The sequence below is a fragment of the Larimichthys crocea genome, unplaced genomic scaffold (assembly GCF_000972845.2).
Source record: "Larimichthys crocea isolate SSNF unplaced genomic scaffold, L_crocea_2.0 scaffold308, whole genome shotgun sequence".
NCBI lineage: Eukaryota > Metazoa > Chordata > Actinopteri > Sciaenidae > Larimichthys > Larimichthys crocea.
Window position 1 is genome coordinate 67,050 of NW_020854064.1, and position 20,608 is coordinate 87,657.

General features: G+C 40.3%; 1 protein-coding gene across 1 annotated transcript; it reads right to left on the reverse strand.

Annotated features, from left to right (window-relative positions):
• Positions 1-2,159: 2,159 nt before the first annotated feature.
• LOC113744928 (uncharacterized) lies at positions 2,160-14,375 on the reverse strand. Its single transcript, XM_027276122.1, has 4 exons — positions 14,028-14,375; positions 13,649-13,760; positions 2,776-2,839; positions 2,160-2,275 (listed from the first exon to the last, which is right to left on the reverse strand). The coding sequence occupies exons 1-4, from the start codon at positions 14,369-14,371 to the stop codon at positions 2,160-2,162; spliced, it is 636 nt and encodes a 211-aa protein (XP_027131923.1). The 5' UTR covers positions 14,372-14,375.
• Between the last annotated feature and the right edge of the window lie 6,233 nt (positions 14,376-20,608).

Sequence of the window (20,608 nt, forward strand, 5' to 3'; positions counted from 1 at the left end):
GTGTGTGTATGTGTGTGTGTGTGTGTGTGTGTGTGTGTGTATGTGTGTGTGTGTGTGTATGTGTGTGTCACAGTGAATCTGAGCCAGAGAAACACAGCTGGTCAACAGAAGTTCCCAGGCAGCTGCTTCCTAAATAAAGCTCTGGTACACTTCAAATGGCAGCAAGTCTGCCAACTATTTTAGCGTGTTTTTACACCTTTTATTTTTACACAGCTCATTGGGCACACTTCAAACTGCTCTGTGCAGCAAAATGCAACAGGATTGGAAAACTAGTGAGGTGTCTGCACATAGATGCCTGGTTACATACTAATATGGTATACATTGAGATACTTGTCTGTGTCGTTAGCTGTTACTTTGGTCCATATTTGGATAGGGATACCGGAGAGCTGCCATCCTGACATCAGTGTGTTTGCGGTACATTGTCGAGTTTGTTAATGCATATATTGAGTGAGTTAATCCATGTAATACCATTCATGCTAAAAGAGTCATGTGGAATGTGGCCAGGGAGAGTGTGCATCCTGGGAGAGGGCCTCTCTTTTTCTCTGTCCTTTTCCATACACAAGAGTTATACTATTGTTTACTTTGACTGCATGTCTTGGAAGCATAACCTCCATTGTATATAAAGGCTTGCCCCCACATAGTTCAAGAGAGTCTCATCATTCGGCCAGGGGCTCTCCAAGTAACGCTTTACTTGCTACGATGCTGAACTTATTGTAATAAATTTGTTATACAACTAAGACAGTGTCGGCTGAGTTTCTCTTTAAACATCTTCAACTGCATCGCCACTGAATATACGACACTAGGAATAAAGATTTCTGGAATCTATTTGTAAGACGTGCTATAAATAAAAGATGAAGGTTTAGTTGAATTGTTCTAGTTTGTTGTGGAGAAATTGCTGAAGTCAAAGGTCAATGGTGAGGTCAGGAGGGAAGAAAGTGTTCAGGAGCCTCTGATGTCTTATGCTGTATTATTTGTTATCCCGCTCCCAGTGAATTAGTCAAGAATGGGGTAGCTATCGATTATGGATGACGAGGACAGAATAAGTGAATTGGACAGTCTGAACACCACAATAAAGATGTATCCAAGTTCAAAAAGCAGAAAAAAAAACACGACTGGACACAAAAGGAGGATTTGAGGATCAGGGGACGACTGTGTGGAGACAGTGTTAATTTTGTCACCCATTTTTTAAATTTCTTAGTCTAGCTGTCAAAGTTCATTCTTAGTCTAGTCACTTTTAGTCATTCATAAATCAGTTTTTGTTAGTCATATTTTAGTCGACTAAAATCTCAAAATTTTAAGTCTAGTTTTAGTCAAATGTGAACCGGGGTATTTTAGTCTAGTTTAGTCAAAACATTTTAGTCTTATTCTTTTTTTCAGGAATATTTGTTTTGGTCTATTAATTCCAGTTCACTTGTGTTCCACAGCTAACATATTGATTAAATGTCCTTGATTGAATTGAAAAATGAATTCATCTTCATGCAACTTTGCTAAGTGTCTTGTCTGTTGTTTCAATACACCTAATATGACTTGATTTCATTTTTTATATTATTAGAAGACACCAACCATGAAACACCAATGAAATAAAACTTAAAAGATCACAGTACTAAAAACTGTACAGATAACACATGTTTCTGAATAATAATACATCACAAAAACTAGAAGAGACCGAGTCAAAAGAAAAATCCATTACCAGATGGAGGTCACAGAAAAACCAGTGTTAAAACATAGATACTGTACATCTTTCTACAATCTTCTAATAATCACCAAAACAAGAATCGACGATTCAAAGAAAAATTCATCATAAATGAAGGTTCTACAGTAGAAAACCAATATAAAACCACAAATAAAAAATCAGTGCTGAGCAGTTAATTAGTTGCTACATCTCTTACTTTGTTGAGCTTCAGGAAAGCACGTGCTTTCCAAGTGTAACTCTTGCTCTTGTTGCGGCGGCCATTGGAAAGGTCCCCAGTTAAATAAAAGGCTGAGGCTGGCATAGCCAGTAGATCATTGCCAAAGGTTTTAGCATGGAAAGGTGGTAGAGCACTGACCAGGACCAGAATCTATTCCGGATTGTTCTGGGAACTTCTGTAGCTCATTTTAGGTGTTGGAGCTCCTTGGCCAGTGTGGCCGATGGGCATGTAAAACTTGAACCTAGGTCGCTATTTTGGTTGTTCCCTCTGCAACCTCTGCATGCCCCACGTCCCTTCTTCATCAGTAGCCTCTTTTTTGAGGTTGTACACGCGGATGATGTACTCTTCCACCTTGTAGTAAGATCCTGCAATTGCCCTCATTGTCACTGTCAATCAGAGTTTTCTGAGTGACACACGGCAGCCGAAAAGCATGCTGCTGCAGCAAGAGAGAAACTTGCTGCTGACACATCCAGAGAAACAGCTAAACGTACATCTATGTCAAACAACATCTTTGGTGCGACTGTAGTACATCCTCTAGCTCCTCGTGTGAGCAAGAAGAAGTCAGACATGTGCACTTCAAGTCAGTAACGCAGGCACAACAGAGAGGAGAAACATGTCACTTTAAGCACTTTTCGTGTGTTCTGCGAATAAGAAGCAAGTCTTCAGGAAGTCAGATTCTGCCAATCACTAGGGAGTAGGCAGTCCCAGCCATTTGTTTGCAATGGACATCACGTGTTACTCCACTTCAAGTAAGCGAGACAACATCTCGAAAGTGCTGGACCATCTGGTTGGACTCTTGAGGACAAGGTCTGTCTGTTTCAAGAACTGTTTGTGGCAACAGAGGCTTTGCAAAACTGTTTTTTACCAGGTGACTGGCCTTGTCCAGAGGTGTCTGATGTTGTTTCTTTCTTGATCAGCTTGACGACGAGCTGAAGTGTATGGACAACACACGTGGGTCCTCTCCAAGGTTTCCATATCTGAATTTTAACACAAACAAAAAGTTTTCATTAATTGTAATTAGACAATAAATATAAACATTCTATAACAGAGTATATTTCAGTACCATGGCACATTTCATCTTTTTAATTTTTTATTTATTGCGTCCCACATGGGTAATGAGCCCGTTTAGGACAAGTGAATTAGCATGCTGCGCAACGCACACCCCATTTTATTTATTTTTAAATTGAATTCGAAATCTAAACAATAAAAGAACTCTACTACACATAACACAGACGACCCTTTCTTCTGCCTCATCCTCGCCCTCATCAGTGGTCCTGGCATTGTCGTCCAGAACTGTGTCCCATCATCATTGGGCAAAAGACCAGAAACCGTGTTGCTTCCATTATCTGTTATGATTGTGGAGAACGTTTTTCCTTTGGTATTGCCCATTCCTCTAAACACTCATCGACACAGCAGGCAATAGACAGAGCTGTGTGGATGAGTCACTGCTTTAGGTTTAAGAGAGTGGTCCTGCTTTATTGTCCTGCACATTGAAAAAGCAGGCACTAACCGCAGAAGGAGGCTGTTAGTCCCTTCTTGCTCCAGTATCAGTGCCCAATGCGTACTTTTGGAGGCCATTGCTAGTCTGTTTTTAAATTTGACTTTTCGGCCAGGTACATTTGCTCAACTAAGTTTGATGTTTTTGGTTTTCTTTCTGGACCGTCAGTTTTTATCAAGTATTTACAACATCCTGATGAATTCTTCATCCTCTACTGTCCGTAGCGGAGGCCTGTCCGGGCTATCCATTTTGCTATGGCACCCGTCTGACGTATTGTTCTTGTGAATCGCACTTTGTACTTCAAGTGGAAAAAAGTACTTGAGACAGAGGGGCTCCTTTGGCTGCTGGCGGCTTGGCGACAGCATGGAACTTAGGGTGAGAATGAATTCTATAATTTTCAGAAATGCTATACAATAGTATACAATGTTAGTAAAATAAGGGTGACAGACATACAATGGGGATACATATACAGTGCTAAATAAATAAATAATCAACTAATAGCAGGTACACCCTATTATGACATGTTTGTCAGTCTTCTACATGCAATTGGTTAAATTTCAATAGAATAAATAGATTTTATCCAGTTTGTATCTACTAAAATGTTACTCTGCTCTGTGAAGCACTTTGGGCTACAATTCTGTATGAAAGGTGCTATATAAATAAATAAAGTTAAGTTGAAGTTGGCAGGAAAGACTTGATGCGCAAAAGAGGATTACAGTGCAACCGGAAGACAAGGTATTTATTGAAGGTCTTCAGGAGGAAGTGGTATAACGAACGACGGAAGGACCATTTTGAGGTTGTTCTGTATTAGGGAACTGCGGTTCAGGTTAAATAGTCTCCAACTGGTATCATTTACTCACTGTGTGAAAAGCACCCAGAAAAGAGGTGCGACGCTCACAGAGTAGAGATGAGGAAGGCCAGAGAGCAGGAACAAATGTGGGAGATAATGCAACTGACAACTGACACAACTAAAAGTCGAAATCCTGAAAGGGGATTGTCCAGTTGTGGAAAACTGCCGATGATGTTGAGCTAGTGTTCTGATTCTGCCTGTGATGATAATGCGATGAGGGACAAGGGAAAGCATTTGGGGACATCAAATTTCAATATGTCCCCGAAACATCAGAGCATGTTTCAGGGGAAGTGAATCATCTGAGAATAAAAGAGATCTGACTCCATTGTGGGAAGACTTAGAACTCCAGTGGACAAAGGAGTCCCAGGCCAGTCGAGGAGGTCAAACCTCTCCGTTATGAAGACTAAGATTGTAGAAAATGTGAACACAGCTAACAACATAGACGCCTAATAAGATTTCTACGACACCAACAATTGAGGAAACAGTGGTCACGGCCAGCTTGGGAAAACGGTTGTTCTTCTTGTAAATGTGGTAGAATGGAATAGCCATATTAATTATCGTCCAAGTGGATAAATAGTCGGGGCAAGGATGTGGAGTTTGATACGTCTGGAACTATGGTCCATCTTATAATCAAGAAATACATATGGTAAATGACATAAGGAAAGAAAATTGTGGGTGATTGTCCTTGCCATGCGGCGATCTTACACACAGGGAAGATGAAGGGGTATCGTGTATTTATTGATGAGCCAGAGTTTAAATTTGATAAACGTTTGAAACAGTGATAAAGTCTCCTTGGAAGTTAAGAGATTGGTAAATGATGCGGAAGTCGTAAACACTCTGGTGACTGTTCAGAGGACTCTGTGATGCAGAAAGGAGTTTTGTTGACTCAAGGCCATCACACCGGACGCGGAACGAAGCGAACGGCAACCGCGTGGGTCACCGTCCGATAGAATCCATGTAGTCAATTATAGCACTCACACAACCGGGCGCGGATCAGACGCGTCTCGCCGTCGCACGGCGCGAGCTTGCCGCAGGATTTCTATTTCTTCCGCGAGCCGCGGCGTGAACCTCGTAAATTTCACAGAGCCCTGCGCACTGAAAAGTTAAAGACCAGACAGGAACAGCCGGCCGGCCTTGAAATCAACGAAATAAACTTCCGCCCCTTTCAAAGTAAAACACAATACTCAATTCAGTAGCTTTTTACCTTCACATCAACGGACGTCAAGGACCGGTGGCACCGTAGCTGAGTCAAAGATCGATCAAAGGGTCTCGAACGAGAGACTAATTGTTGAAGTGGAACAACACACATCAGTGTATTAAGACACAACAGAATGCTGTTTAATCTCCTCCACGTCGGAGAGCAAAGGTCAGAGCTGGTTTGTTGTTGTTGTTTTCGTTATACACTGTGTTAGCGCGGGGTCTCTGTAATTCCATGATCTCCGCGTGATCCTCGGATCTCGCTGAATAACGGCCGGCTCGTTCCGCTGGCCGTTCCTCGTGCTGACCGCTTCTGGTGTGAGTTGAACAGCCAGGCAAAATTAACCGTTCCCTTCCGTTTCCGCTCCGTTCCGCGTTCGGTGTGGAGTCCCGTGTTCAGAAGAGACTTGAAAAGACCATGCATTGCAGAAGAGAAAGCAGAGTGGAAAGCATAATGGAGTTGATGCTTCAGCATGTGGGAATTGCAAGACCCATGGGCGTAGAAATTTAATGGATTTTAGCAGTTAACGCACTCAGTAACAGCAGTCAAAGATTGAAGGTCCATGTTTTTATTTTTAAAGTACCATCACCAGGTACATGGCCTTCGATTTTGGAGGCGCTACCATAACCATAAGACTACATGGCAGGTCTTTGCACTGTATGGCTTGGGTAATCGACAGGAATCATCAGTAGAGTGAATGGCTATATCGTTGGGCTTTTTAAGCCTAAATATGATTGTTCTTGGTTTGGGAGACGTACCGTATATAAGCTACTCTATCAGCAGGAAATGTGAAGACACAGCACTGATGCATGGAGTGAAAGCCTTGAGGGAAAAGGGTTGTGTTATGTTCAATGAAGTTAATAAGGGGTCTGGAATGTTTAATGGGAATATCAGAGTTGATAGTTACCTGATGGATGTTAAGAAAAGCGTGCCAATACGGTTGAACAAGTTCTATGAATTGACTTTGCAAGTGCCAAATCATAAACCGAGTAGAACGTTGAGGGTACATAACATCAAGTTGTTGCCCCTGGAAATGTGACTATAGTAATTTCAAGATATTTTTGGTGGGTTTGGGTGGATGAAAATGCTGTTTAATTTCTAACCATATTGGTGGAAAGGGTGTTGTGTTATATGGCACTGAAACTGAAACATCGTATGAGGGTTTTTGTTATCCAGACGGAGAAAATCTGATGTGATCAATCTAATCTTACGTCTCTAGTATAATAAAAGAGAAAATAGCCAATTTCATACTGGAAGTCCTAAAACCATTGAGGAATAAGCATAAGAGGAAAAGTGGGGAATATGATTGTTGTCATGGATGGATGACAATTATTTGGCAGACCATATTATAAATTACTTACAATTACTTTACAACTTCGGCGTGGCAAATGAAACTATAAAAGGTTGTTAAACACTTCAAGGGCCATAGACTGACACGTTGAAACATGACATGGCTCTTGAATTACATCTTGGCCAAACAGGGGGCCTATGTGTTGCTTTAAAATTGACAGAAGATGTCCTGCTACACTTTTTGATTTCTGATAATTCAGAATACATACTGAATGTAATAGATGCACTGGATGATAAGAGATGCATTTATGGGTCCATCAGAAGGAGCTGGTTGGTCCGCAAATAGTTGGTTGCTGAGAATTAGGCCTAGTAGGAGAAGTACTGTTTTAAAATGTTGATAGATTGACTACTATCATTGTGTGATGTTTTGTGTTTGCAACGTTGCTGTTGACTTTTTGCGAAGGCTTTGAAATATTGAGATGGGTTGGTGTAGTGATGCCTGGAGAATCAAGGTTCAGATGCCATTATGGGGGAGGACTGAGTCGGAGGATATAGAATGTGATGGAAAGTGGAACGGAGGAGAAATCTTTATTTTTACATGTCCCATAACTATAGTTCTACATTTAATTTTTAGAGGTACTAGTTACTTAGTTTGATAACTGTAATAATTGGTGTTAACAGGGGGAAGTAGCCATGTAATTCATATGTTTGCATGGAAAGTTAATACCAAGTTAGATGATTGAGTTGCATTAATGATTTATATATATTTATGGTATATATATATATGGGTTATTTCGACAAAACATAGTTGGTTTTCCTTTTTCCCTTAGAACAACATGGGGGAGGGACCGCTATAGGCAGTTGCTTATTCAAGGTCCCAAGATGTTAAAGGATTCAGGAGCATTTTCCGGCCAATTAAAAATGGATTGAATGACGCTGAACACGGACAATTGTGAAGATGTTCAGATTGAGGCCATGTCATCTCTACTATGCTGGGAATCGACACTGCGGAGGACCTTGAAACAAGTTAGTTCGGGTTATGGTGTTTGAAAAAAATAAGATAAATAATACATTAAGTTATAAAATCGAGACAAAACAGGGAATGAAGCCCATATATATGTCTTGCCTGTATGAAATGTTATTGAAATGTTTTTTTGCAGGAAGCGAAGACAATGTACATGTTGCAAGGGAGTGCAGGTTTGGTGGCTAGAGAGGGGTTGGCGTTCGTGGGCCGGGCGTAGGACGGGGGGGGAGAGGCAGGAAAGGTCCAGGGGAGGGTCCGAGGGGAGGACTACCGAAAGGGGGATATGGTTTAATTTTATTGCGAAGGTTTTCATATTATTGCTTAAGAGGATGTCAGTATGAGACGGAAGAAAATTCCTTCTGTGAAGGGGGTTGGAGTAAGATGGGGGCCGCCGGAGGCAGAGGGCTGTAGAGAGTGGGGCAGTAATGTGTTGTAGATTTTATGACTTGATTATATAGGAAAGTAACAAGAACACCAAAACACAAGAAAATAAATGAAAGACAGTAGAGAAACACAGATGGTAATCGCTCCAGAAATAGTGCCAAGCAGAAGTGCCCTGAAATTAAAGATACAATGTTAAGTTAGAGCACACGCACTCACACATGCCATCAGGTACCCATAAAATGAAAGATGCACATTTAAGAACATTTGGTAACATCCGATAGCCTATAAACTAAGCATAACAGCGACAAAGGATTTAAAACGATATCACATACGTATCAAAATGCAATGTCACGGTAATATTAAGAGGTGTTTAAGTTAGCATAAGTGTACAGTAAGAAAAGATCCCACTCTGTGGGATCGGCACTGTTTTTTGCAAACACAAACCAGACTAGTTGCCTAGGGTGAAATTAGTTGATGACAGGATGGCAGTTTTTTTCTAATATTGCTAGTTGAGGCAAAACTAAATACACAATCCAGTCATCTTGCTGTGGCTGGTAGCAACAATATTGTCAAGAGGCTGATAAACAGCCATAGCGGCTGTCACTGACGTCACTCACAGAAATCTGCACACCTTTATTTTGCACGTTTCTCCTCTTCTTCTTTCTTTGTTTTATAACGGGCACCTGATGCTTCTGGTGGTTTTTTTTACGTTGGTCCAGGAATGAAGACTCCACAGTCAATGAACACACTGTACCTTTGCCAACATACACAGTCGGTTCCCCGGCCAATCAACCGGAGTCACGTGAGGTCACGTAGAATGACTGAACAGATTTTTTTCACATAACCAATTAATTACATGTGGTATATGGGTCTATGTTATTCAGAATAAGTACAAGTATTTGAAGCAGTTTGTGTTGTGTGGCCTCATGCCTGGGATCAGTCTAGCCCTCGCCCCCTCCACCTTGCCTCTCAGACAACACCAACCTGTAAGGACTCGCAGTAAGTTGACGTGACAATGAAGGGCGCCCACGCCACTAACTTTGACGTGAATGAGCGGTAAGAGAAAACTGGAGAGAGTTTTTTTTTTTTTAATTTTAGGGGGCCTCGTGCGCCCTCACTAGATTGCGCCCACAATTGCCCCCTAGCAAAACCACAGGACCGTTAGGTGTCTCAAGAGTGATGGGGGAGTGATGATAGAGTAAGAATTAAGGATAAAGGTTAGAAGAGAAATGTTTGTGTAAAGGTTAAAAGCAAGGAGCCTAACGATGAGTAATGTTAAGTGAGTTAAAAACCTAGCATGGTTTAGCTGCTGCGTGAAAGTTGCATAAGTGAAGATTAAGGGAAAACCTGGTACCAGGTGCATAACCAGGAATAAGGATTAAAGGAAGCCGCAGATTTGATAAAAGCCCTCAGGGAGGCAGTTTTAGACCGGCCTAAAACCTGGACAATTCACTAGGTGGAGTTCAGGTCAGTTATAAAGGAATAACTGGGAGTGTAGGGGAAAATATTTGTAGATAAACGACCTCTCTGCCGTTGGCTGACGAGCCACGACTGATGTCGTTTTGTCAGATATTGTGCACTTCATCAGGTAGTATACATTTAGATTTAAAGAAAAAAGGATAAGGACGCGGCAGAGCATGCTCACTTAGGACAGTATGAATGAGTCGACTTTAGAATAGATTGTTGATTGTGATTTTGTTTTTGTTATATTGTGTGTTTTTGAGTTAAAGTTAAGTACATTAACTCATACTCATAAAGACTCTCATGTGTGTCTTTGAGTGTCTGTGCTTGAAACTCGAAAACTTTGTTTTAGAAATGTGGTTACTATTTCAGTGTTGATTATTATCTAATTATAATTATTAATTATTATTATACTATTAGGATTAAGTTTATGGTTTACAGACTTTTTCGGAAGACATTTAATTTGATAAATAAATTCTATGAGCCTTTAAGGACATTTAAGATGTTTAAGACTTATTTAAGGCAAATAAGGAGAAGTGGAGAGATTAGTATATAATAACTCTGTGTAAAAGATAAATATGATCGAGAGGAGCGAAGAGTGCTGAGTGAGTTCTGATGTTGGAGGATCTGAGAGTGTGGAGTGCATTGAGAGTTTAGATGTTGATAATGAATGATATAGAATGATGCTTAGTGCTGTGCCTAAAAGTGCAAAATATCTGTTGTAAGTAACCCTAATGTGCTGACAGAAAAAAGATGATAAATATGGGATAGATAGATTTATATAGATAAATAGAGGATTGCAAAATAATATTGAACTAAACTGTGAAGAGAAAAATCTGATCCTTGTTTTTTCATTTGTTCCTTGTATCTGTGGGAGAGACACGGAGAGATATTGTTTGAAGATGCACACATCTCCCTTACCGAAAACCCTCTCTCTCTCTCTCTCTCTCTCTCTCTCTCTCTCTGCTGTTTGAAAATATGTTTGTATATGCATTTAGGATCATTAGAAGGTGATATCTATTTGCTTATATTTATGAGCTAATATTGGGGTATTTTACAATTTGAAGTGGGGAATAGCACATTCTGTTGCTATCTAAAATGAAACTTGGCAACAGACTGACCAGTTAAGACGTTAAATTCATTAATGGTGTTTAATTGGTTGGTTTAAGATTCTGTTGTGGATTGCAATTTTGAAGTTTTGCTGTTGGTGTATAGTTTATTTTGAGCTGAACTGTGTCATGGATTCAATTTGAGATTGTTTTGAGAATTTGAGATGAATAGTTGTGAGTGTGGATGCTTGTTTTGTTGCAAATAATAACAGCGATACAGTGATAGCTGATACTTGGGGAAAGTGTTTTGATTTTTGAGAATTCATTTGTGGTTGAATTGTTGACATTCTGGGACATTGTAATCATAATCTGATAGACCTTTGGGAGTTAGATTGACATTGTGTGGGTTTGGTGTTGTAATTAAGGTTGGCAAATTTACTTCTTTGGTTTATTGACAGTGGCAGAAATAGTGATTCACAAATAAAATAAATAAATTAATAATCTTTAGTGATTTTAGTTTAGGTGATTAATCTCACATATATATAGATATAGATTGAATTGACTGATTGATAAATTGATTGATTGCTTGCTTGATTGAGTGATTGATTGATTGTTTGATTGATTTAACTGATTGGTTGATTGATTAATTAATTGATTGATCGATTAGTTGATTGAATTGCCTGATTAATTAGTTAATTGTATAAAAAAGCAACGCAAAGCAGCTAAAATGCCAAAAAAAGGACGATAAAACCCCAAAAGTAATCACGCCTCTTGATGTAGTTCAAAACAATAATCCATTAATAAAAGGGATCCCACGGATCTCAGCTAAATGGTCCCATTGTTGGCCAGAGATTGATCAACCCTGGCCAGTGAAAGGGACCTTTAATCCTGATGTAATTAAAAAACTACAGGTGCTTGTATCTACATATAAAGCAGAACAAAAAGAGGTACAGAACTTGCAATGCTTCAGTTGTTTGAAAATGAGGGACAGAAGTGGACCAAGTCTGCAAAGGAGAAAAAAGAAGGCATGGAAGAAATGGGAAAAATAGCCAAACAAACAGAGAAACTAATGGCTGAAGTTAATACACCTTTCTCACATACGGACTCAGAGAAGAAACCACTTTATGAAAAGAAAGTGGAATTCCAGGAACTTTATCCTCAGCTCCCAGTGATTAGTCAAGAAGGTAGCTATCGGATTATGGATGACGAGGACAGAATAATTGAATTTGGACAAGCTGACACCACAATAAAGATGTATCCAAGTTCAAAAAGCAAGAAGAAAACAACACGACTGGACACAAAAGGAGGATTGAGGATCAGGAGGACGAGCTTTGGAGACAGTGTTAATTTTGTCACCCATTTTTCAATTTAGTCTTAGTCTTAGTGTCAAAGTTCATTCTTAGTCTTAGTCACTTTTAGTCTTTCATAAATCATTTTTGTTAGTCATATTTTAGTCGACTAAAAGTCTCAAAATTTTTGTCTAGTTTTAGTCAAATGTGAACATGGGGTATTTTAGTCTAGTTTTAGTCAAAACATTTTAGTCTTATTCTATTTATTTCAGGAATATTTGTTTTGTCTATTAATTCCAGTTCACTTGTGTTCCACAGCTAACATATTGATTAAATGTCTTGATTGAATTGAATTAAATGAATTCATCTTCAATGCAACTTTGCTAAGTGTCTTGTCTGTTGTTTCAATACACACTTAATATGACTTGATTTCATTTTTTATATTTATTAGAAACACCAACCAATGAAATAAAAACTTAAAAGATCACAGTACTAAAAACTGTACAGATAACACATGTTCTGAATAATAATACATCACAAAAACTAGAAGAGACCGATTCAAAAGAAAAATCCATTACCAGATGGAGGTCTACAGTAGAAAACCAGTGTTAAAACATATATACTGTACATCTTCTACAATCTTCTAATAAATCACCAAAACAAGAATAGACGATTCAAAAGAAAAATTCATCATTAAATGAAGGTCTACAGTAGAAAACCAATATAAAAACACAAATAAAAAAATCATGCTGAGCAGTTATTATTATTTGCTACATCTACTTATCTTTGTTGAGCTTCAGGAAAGCACTTCTTTCCAATGTAACTCTTGCTCTGTTGCGGCGGCCATTGGAAAGGTCCCCAGTTAAATTAAGAGGCTGAGGCTGGCATAGCCAGTAGATCTATTGCCAAAGGTTTTAGCATGGGAAATGTGGTAGAGCACTGACCAGGACCAGAACTCTATTCCGGATTGTTCTGGGAACTTCTGTAGCTCATGTTTTATGGTGTTGGAGCTCCTTGGCCTAGGTGGCCGATGGGCAGTGTAAAACTTGAACCTAGGTCGCTTTTGCGTTGGTCCCTCTGCAACCTCTGCATGCCCCACGTCCCCTTCTTCATCAGTAGCCTCTTTTTTGAGGTTGTACACTGCGGATGATGTACTCTTCCACCTTGGTAAGTAGATCCTGCATTGTCTCATTGTCACTGTCAATCAGAGTTTCTGATGACACACTGGCATCCGAAAAGCATGCTGCTGCAGCAAGAGGAGAAGACTTGCTTGCTGACACATCCAGGAAACAGCTAAAGCGTACATCTATGTCAAACAACATCTTTTGTGCGACTGTAGTTACATCCCTGTAGCTCCTCGTGTGAGCAAGGAAGAAGTCAGACATGTGACACTTCAAGTCAAGTAACGCAGGCACAACCAGAGAGAGAGAACATGTCACTTTGAAGCACTTTCGTGTGTTCTGCGAATGGAAGAAGCAAGTCCTTCAGGACGGTCAGATTCTGCCACTCACTAGGGAGTAGGCAGTCCCAGCCCAGGTTGTTTGCAATGGACATCACGTGTTACTTCACTTCAAGTAAGCGAGACAACATCTCGAAAGTGCTGGACCATCTGGTTGGACAGTCTTTCTTGAGGACAAGGTCTGTCTGTTTCAAGAACTGTTCTGTGGCAACAGAGGCTTTGCAAAACTGTTTTACCAGGTGACTGGCCTTGTCCAGGAGGTGTCTGATGGCTTGTTCTTTCTTGATCATCTTGACGACGAGCTGAAGTGTATGGACAACACATGGGGTCCTCTCCAAGGTTCCATATCTGAATTTTAACACAAAACAAAAAGTTTTCATTAATTGTAATTAGACAATAAATATAAACATTCTATAACAGAGTATATTTCAGTACATGGCACATTTCATTCTTTTTAATTTTTTTATTTATTGCGTCCCCATGGGTAATGAGCCCGTTTATGGACAAGTGCATTAGCATGCTGCGCCACAGCACCCCCATTTTTATTATTTTTAAATTGAATATCGAAAATCTACAACAATGAAAAGACTCTATACACATTAAACACAGACTGACCTTTCTTCTGCCTCATCCTCGCCGTCATCAGTGTCCTGGCTATTGTCGTCATCAGAACTGGTGTCCTCATCATCTTGGCAAAAGGCAGAAAACATGTTGCTTCCATTATCTGTTATGATTGTGAGAACTTTTTCCTTTGGTATTGCCCATTCCTCTAAACACTCATCGACACAAGCAGCAATAGACAGAGCTGTGTGTGGATGAGTCATCTGCTTTAGGTTTAAGAGGATGTGTCCTGCTTTATTGTCCTGCACATTGAAAAAGCAGGCACTAACCGCGAGGAAGGAGGCTGTTAGTCCCTTCTTGCTCCAGATATCAGTCCCAATGCTTACTTTGCGAGCCATTGCTAGTCTGTTTTTAAATTTGACTTTTTCGGCCAGGTACATTTGCTCAACTAAGTTTGATGTTTTTGTTTTCTTCTGGACCGTCAGTCTTTTATCAAGTATTTACAACATCCTGATGAATTCTTCATCCTCTACTGTCCGTAGCGGGAGGCCTGTCCGGGCTATCCATTTTGCTATGGCCACCTCTCTGACGTATTGTTCTTGTGAATCTACTTTGTACTTCAAGTGGAAAAAGAAAATACTTGAGACAGAGGGGCTCTCTTTGGCTGCTGGGGCTGGCTTGGCGACATCTGGAATCTAGGGTGAGAATGAATTCTATGAATTTTCAGAAAATGCTATACAATAGTATACAAGTGTTAGTAAAATAAGGGTGACAGACATACAATGGGGATACATATACAGTGCTAAATAAATAAATAATCAACTAATAGCAGGTACACCCTATTATGACATGTTCTGTCATCTTCTACATGCAATTGTTAAATTTCAATAGAAATAAATAGATTTTATGCCAGTTGTATCTACTAAAATGTTACTCTGCTCTGTGAAGCACTTTGGGCTACAATTCTGTATGAAAGGTGCTATATAAATAAATAAAGTTGAAGTTGAAGTTGCAGGAAAGACTTGATGCGCAAAAGAGGATTACAGTGCAACCTGGAGACAAGGTATTTATGAAGGTCTTCAGGAGGAAGTGGTATAACGAACGACGGGAAGGACCATTTGAGGTTGTTCGTAGTATGGGAACTGCGGTTCAGGTTAATAGTCTCCAACTTGGTATCATTTATCTCACTGTGTTAAAGCACCCAGAAAAGAGGTGCGACGCTCACAGAGTAGAGATGAGGAAGGCTCAAGAGAGCAGGAACAAAATGTGGGAGATAATGCAACTGACAACTGACGACAACTGAAAGTCGAAATCCTGAAAGGGGGATTGTCCAGGTTGTGGAAAACGCTGATGATGTTGAGCATAGTTCTGATGCTGCCTGTGATGATAATGCTGATGATTACATTACATTACATTACATTGCATTTAGCAGACGCTTTTATCCAAAGCGACTTACAGAGGAGGACATAAGCTGAGAAAGGTGTAAAGGACACAGAATAGTTGTTAGTTTTGTTAGTTTTGTTAGGCAGGGAAGCATTCTGGAAACAGAAAGGTTTTTACAAGTTTTTTAAAGGTAGAAAGGGATGTTGCTGTTCTAGTAGCCGTTGGTAGGTCATTCCACCATTTGGGGACGACCACAGAGAAGAGTTTAGAGTGACCTCGCTTTGCGAGAGGCGAGGGTACAACTAGACGGTTTGTATGAGCGGAGCGTAACGCCCTGGTCGGGACATGAGCCTTTAGTAAGGCGCTGAGATAGGCAGGGGCAGATCCTGAGATGGTTTTGTAGGCTAGCGTCAGAGCTTTGTGTTTAATTCTGGCAGCTACAGGCAGCCAGTGCAGGTCGCTGAAGAGTGGGGTGACATGTGACCTTTTAGGTTGATTGAAAACCAGTCGCGCTGCGGCATTCTGGACCATTTGCAAAGGTTTGATCGCGCAAGCAGGTAGGCCAGCCAAGAGCGAGTTGCAGTAATCGAGGCGGGAGCTGACTGTAGCCTGAATCAGGAGCTGAGCGGCATATTGGGTCAGGTACGGTCTGATTTTTCTAATATTGTACAATGCATAGCGACATGACCTCGCTACGGAGGAAATGTGTTCAGAGAGAGAAAGACGATCATCTAGTACCACGCCCAGGTTTTTTGCAGCATGGTTAGGGGTAATGGTGACAGTACCAATTTTCAGGTTGAAGTCATGGCAGATTGACTCATGGGCAGGGATGACCAGGAGTTCGGTTTTTGACAGATTAAGCTGGAGATGGTGGTCTTTCATCCAAGTTGACAGATCAGAGAGACAGGCGGAGATGCGTGCAGAGACCGTGGTGTCGTCCGGCTGGAACGACAGGTATAGCTGTGTGTCATCGGCATAGCAGTGGTAGGAGAAGCCGATGGACAAGGGAAAGCATTTGGGGACATCAAATTCCAATATGTCCCCGAAACATCAGAGCATGTTTCAGGGGAGAGTGAATCATCTGAGAATAGAAAGAGATCTGACTCCATTGTGGGAAGACTTAGAACTCCAGATGGACAAAGGAGTCCCAGGCCAGTCCGGAGGAGGGTCAAACCTCTCCGTTATGAAGACTAAGATTGTAGAAAATGTGACACAGCTAACAACATAGACGCCTAATAAGATTTCTACGACACCAACAATTGAGGAAACAGTGGTCACGGCCAGGCTTGGAAAAACGGTTGTTCTTCCTTGTAAATGTGGTAGATGGAATAGCCATATTAATTATCGTCCCAAGTGGATAAATAGTCGGGGCAAGGATGTGGAGTTGATACTTCCTGGAAACTATGGTCCATCTTATAATCAAAGAAAGTACATATTGTACAATGACATAAGGTACAAGAAAATTGTGGGTGATTGTTCACTTGCCATGCGCGATCTTACACGGGAAGATGAAGGGGAGTATACGTGTATTTATTGAGAGCCAGAGTTTAAATTTGATAAACAGTTGATAAAGTATCCTTGGAAGTTAAAGAGATGGTAAATGATTGCCGGAAGGTCGTAAACACATCTGTGACTGTTCAGAGGACTACTGTAGATGCAGAAAAGGAGTTTGTTGACTCAAGGCCAACTCACACCGGACGCGGAACGGAAGCGGAACGGCACCGCCGTGGTCACCGTAGCAAATAGAATCCAGTCTAGTCAATGAGAGCACTCACACCGGGCGCGGATCAGAAGCGTCTCTCCGCACCACGGCGCGAGCTTTCCGCAGGATTTCTATTTCTTCCGCGAGCCGCGGCTAAACCTCGTAAATTTCAACAGAGCACTGCGCACCAGACAGGAAATCCGACACAGAATCAACATAATAAACTTCCGCCCCCTTTCAAAATAAAACACAATACTCAGTTCATGTAGCTTTTTACAACTTCACATCAACGTGACGTCATGACCGGTGGCACCAGGTGATCAAAGATCGATCAAAGGGTCTCAACGAGAGACTAATTGTTGAAGTGGAACAACACACAATCATTTATGACACAACAGATGCTTTTTATAATCTCCTCCACGTCGGAGAAGCAAAGTCAGCTGTTTGTTGTTGTTGTTTTCTTTATACACTGTTTATCGCGGGGTCTCGGGTATGTCCAGGATTCTCGCGTGATCTCGTGATCTCGCGTGAATACGGCCGGCTTGTTCCGCTGCCGTTCCGCGGCTGATCCGCGTCTGGTGTGAGTTGACACCAGGCAAAGTACCGTTCCGCTTCCGTTCCGCTTCTGTTCCGCGTTCGGTGTGAGTCCCGTGTCAGAAGAGATGCTTGAAAAAGACCATGCATTGCAGAAGAGAGAAGCTAAGTGGAAAGCATATGGATTTGATGCTTCAGCGTTGGGAATTGCAGACCCATGGGCAGGTAGAAATTTATGGATTTAGCAGTTAACGCATTCAGTAACATCAGTCAAGAGATTGAAGGGTCCATGTTTTTTTTAAAGTACCATCACCAGGTACATGGCCTTCGATTTTGGAGGCGCTACCAGAACCACTAAGTACTACATGTCAGTCTTTTGCACTGTCATGGCTTTGGTATCGACAGGAATCATCAGTAGAGTGATGGCTATATCGGTGGGTCTTTTTAAGCCTAAATATGATTGTTCTTGGTTGGGAGACTTACCGTATATGAATCTACTCTATCAGCAGGAGAATGTGAAGACAGCAGTCCCTGATGCAATGGAAGTGAAAGCCGTGAGGGCAAAGGGTTGTTTATGTTCAAATGAAGTTAATAAGGGGTCTGGAATGTTTATGGGAATATCAGAGTGTGATAGTTACCTGATGGATTTAGAAAAGCGTGCCAATACGGATATGAACAAGTTCTATGAAGTGACTTTTCAAGTGCCAAATCATAAACCGAGTAGAACTTTGATGGTACAACATCAAGTTTTGCCTGGAAATGTGACTATAGGTAATTTCAAAGATATTTGGTGGGTTTGTGGTGAAAATGCTTTTTTATTTCTACCATATTGGTGGAAAGGGTGTTGTTATATGGCACTGAAACTGAAACTCCGTATGAGGTTTTTGTTATCCAGACGGAGAAAGTATCTGATGATGATCAATCTAATCTTACTTCTAGAAGTAGGAATAAAAGAGAAATAGCACAATTTCATAATCTGGAGTCCTACCATTGGAGAATAAGCATAAGAGAAAAGTGGGGAATATGATTGTTTCCATGGTATGGAGTGACATTTTTGGCAGACCATATTGATAATATTACTTACACCTTGCAGGGCTTTGCAAATGAAACTATAAAAGGTTGTTAAACACTCAAAGGAGCCATAGACTGACATCGTTGAAACATGACATGGCTCTTGATTACATCTTGGCCAAACAAGGGGGCCTATGTGTTGCTTTAAATTTGACAGAAGATGTCTGCTACACTTTGATTTCTGATAATTCAGATAACATAACTAATGTAATAGATGCACTGAAATGGATAAGAGATGCATTTGGTCCATCAGAAGGAGCTGGTTGGTCTGCAAATAGTTGGTTGCTGGAGAAATTAGGCCCAGTAGGAGAAGTACTAGTTAAAATTTTGATAGCAGTACTACTATCATTATGTGTGATGTTTTGTTTTTGCACGTTGCTGTTGACTTTTGCGAAGGCTATGATATTGAGATGGGTTGGTGTAGTGATGCCTGGAGATCAGGTTCAGATGCCATTATTGCAGAGGACTGAGTCGGAGGATGATGAGGAAGTAGTGATGGAAGGTGAACTGGAGGAGAAATATTTATTTTAACCATGTCCAACATACTTATAGTTTTAACATTTATTTTTAGAGGTATCTAGTTACTTAGTTTGATACTGTAATAATTGGTGTTAACAGGGGGAAGTAGCCAATGTAATTCATATGTTTGCATGGAATTTATACCAATTATAGGATGATGAGTTGCATTAATGATTTATATTATATTTATGGTATATATATATATATATGTTATTTCTACAAAAGATACTGGTTGGTTTTCTTTTTCCCTTAGAACAACATTGGGGGAGGACCGCTATGAGGGCAGTTGATGATTCAAGGATCCCAAGATGTTAAAGGGATTCAGACATTTCAGGGACAATTAAAATGGATGAATGACTCTGAACACGGACATTGTGAAGATGTTCAGATTGAGCATGTCATCTCTACTATGCTGGGAATCGACACTGCGGAGGAACTGCAAGTTGAGTTCTGGTTCTGGTGTTTAAAAAATAAATAAATAAATAAATAAAATAGAGAAAAAAATGGAAAATGAAGCAACATATATATGTATTACATGTATGAAATGTTATTGAAATGTTATTTGCATGGTAAGCTATACAATTTATCATGTTCAATTTAATTCATTTTTGTGGCTAATATATTGGTTTTTCTTTCTTGTTCGGTCCTTAGGGACATTGGGGATAGGCAGGGACAGGTCCATTGGAGGGTCCGATGGGATGACTAGCTTAAAGGTGGATATTGTTTTAATTTTATTTGCTAAGGTTTTCATATGTATTTGCTTAATATTATGTCATTATATAGACTGAATAAAATTCCTTCTTTTAATTGGGTTGGAGTACTATATGTGGCCGCCTGAGGCAGAGGGGCTGTGATATTTCAGTAATGTTTTAGATTTGTATGACTTTAAGCAGCTAAGGCTGTTTATCAGCCCTTGACAATAGTTTGCTATCAGCCACAAGAAGATGACTGGATTTGGTCGTATTTAGTTTTGCTCAACTAGCAACTATTAGAACTGACATCAGTGTCATGCAACTAATTCACCCATGCAACCTAGTCTGGTTTGTGTTTGCAACACAACAAGTGCAGATTCACACAGACTGGTGGGATCTTTTATTACTGTACACTTATGCAACTTAAACAACCTCTAAATAACGTGACATGGCATTGTTGTAAGCTACATGTGATATAGCTTTTTAAATCATTTGTAGTTATGTTATGCTTAGTTTATAGGATGTTAACAAATGTTATTAAATGGTGCATCATGGTCATTTTATTGGGTAACTGATTGCATGTGTGATGTGAGTGTGATCTACTTACCACATTGTATCTTAATTTCAGGGGCACTTCTGAAATATTCTGGAGCGATTTACATCTGTGTTTATATACTGTATTTCATTTATTTTATCTTGTGTTTATGTGTGTTCTGTGACCTTTTTATATATAA

Excerpts from the sequence above, each read along its gene's own strand:
- LOC113744928 (XM_027276122.1), bottom strand. The coding sequence starts at position 14,371 with ATGGCTCGCAAAGTAAGCATTGGGACTGATATCTGGAGCAAGAAGGGA. Across the intron at positions 13,761-14,027 it reads GAGGATGAGGCAGAAGAAAG|ATATGGAACCTTGGAGAGGA; the intron begins GTCAGTCTGTGT and ends GTTAAAATTCAG. Across the intron at positions 2,840-13,648 it reads TGGACAAGGCCAGTCACCTG|CTCGTCGTCAAGCTGATCAA; the intron begins GTAAAACAGTTT and ends CATACACTTCAG.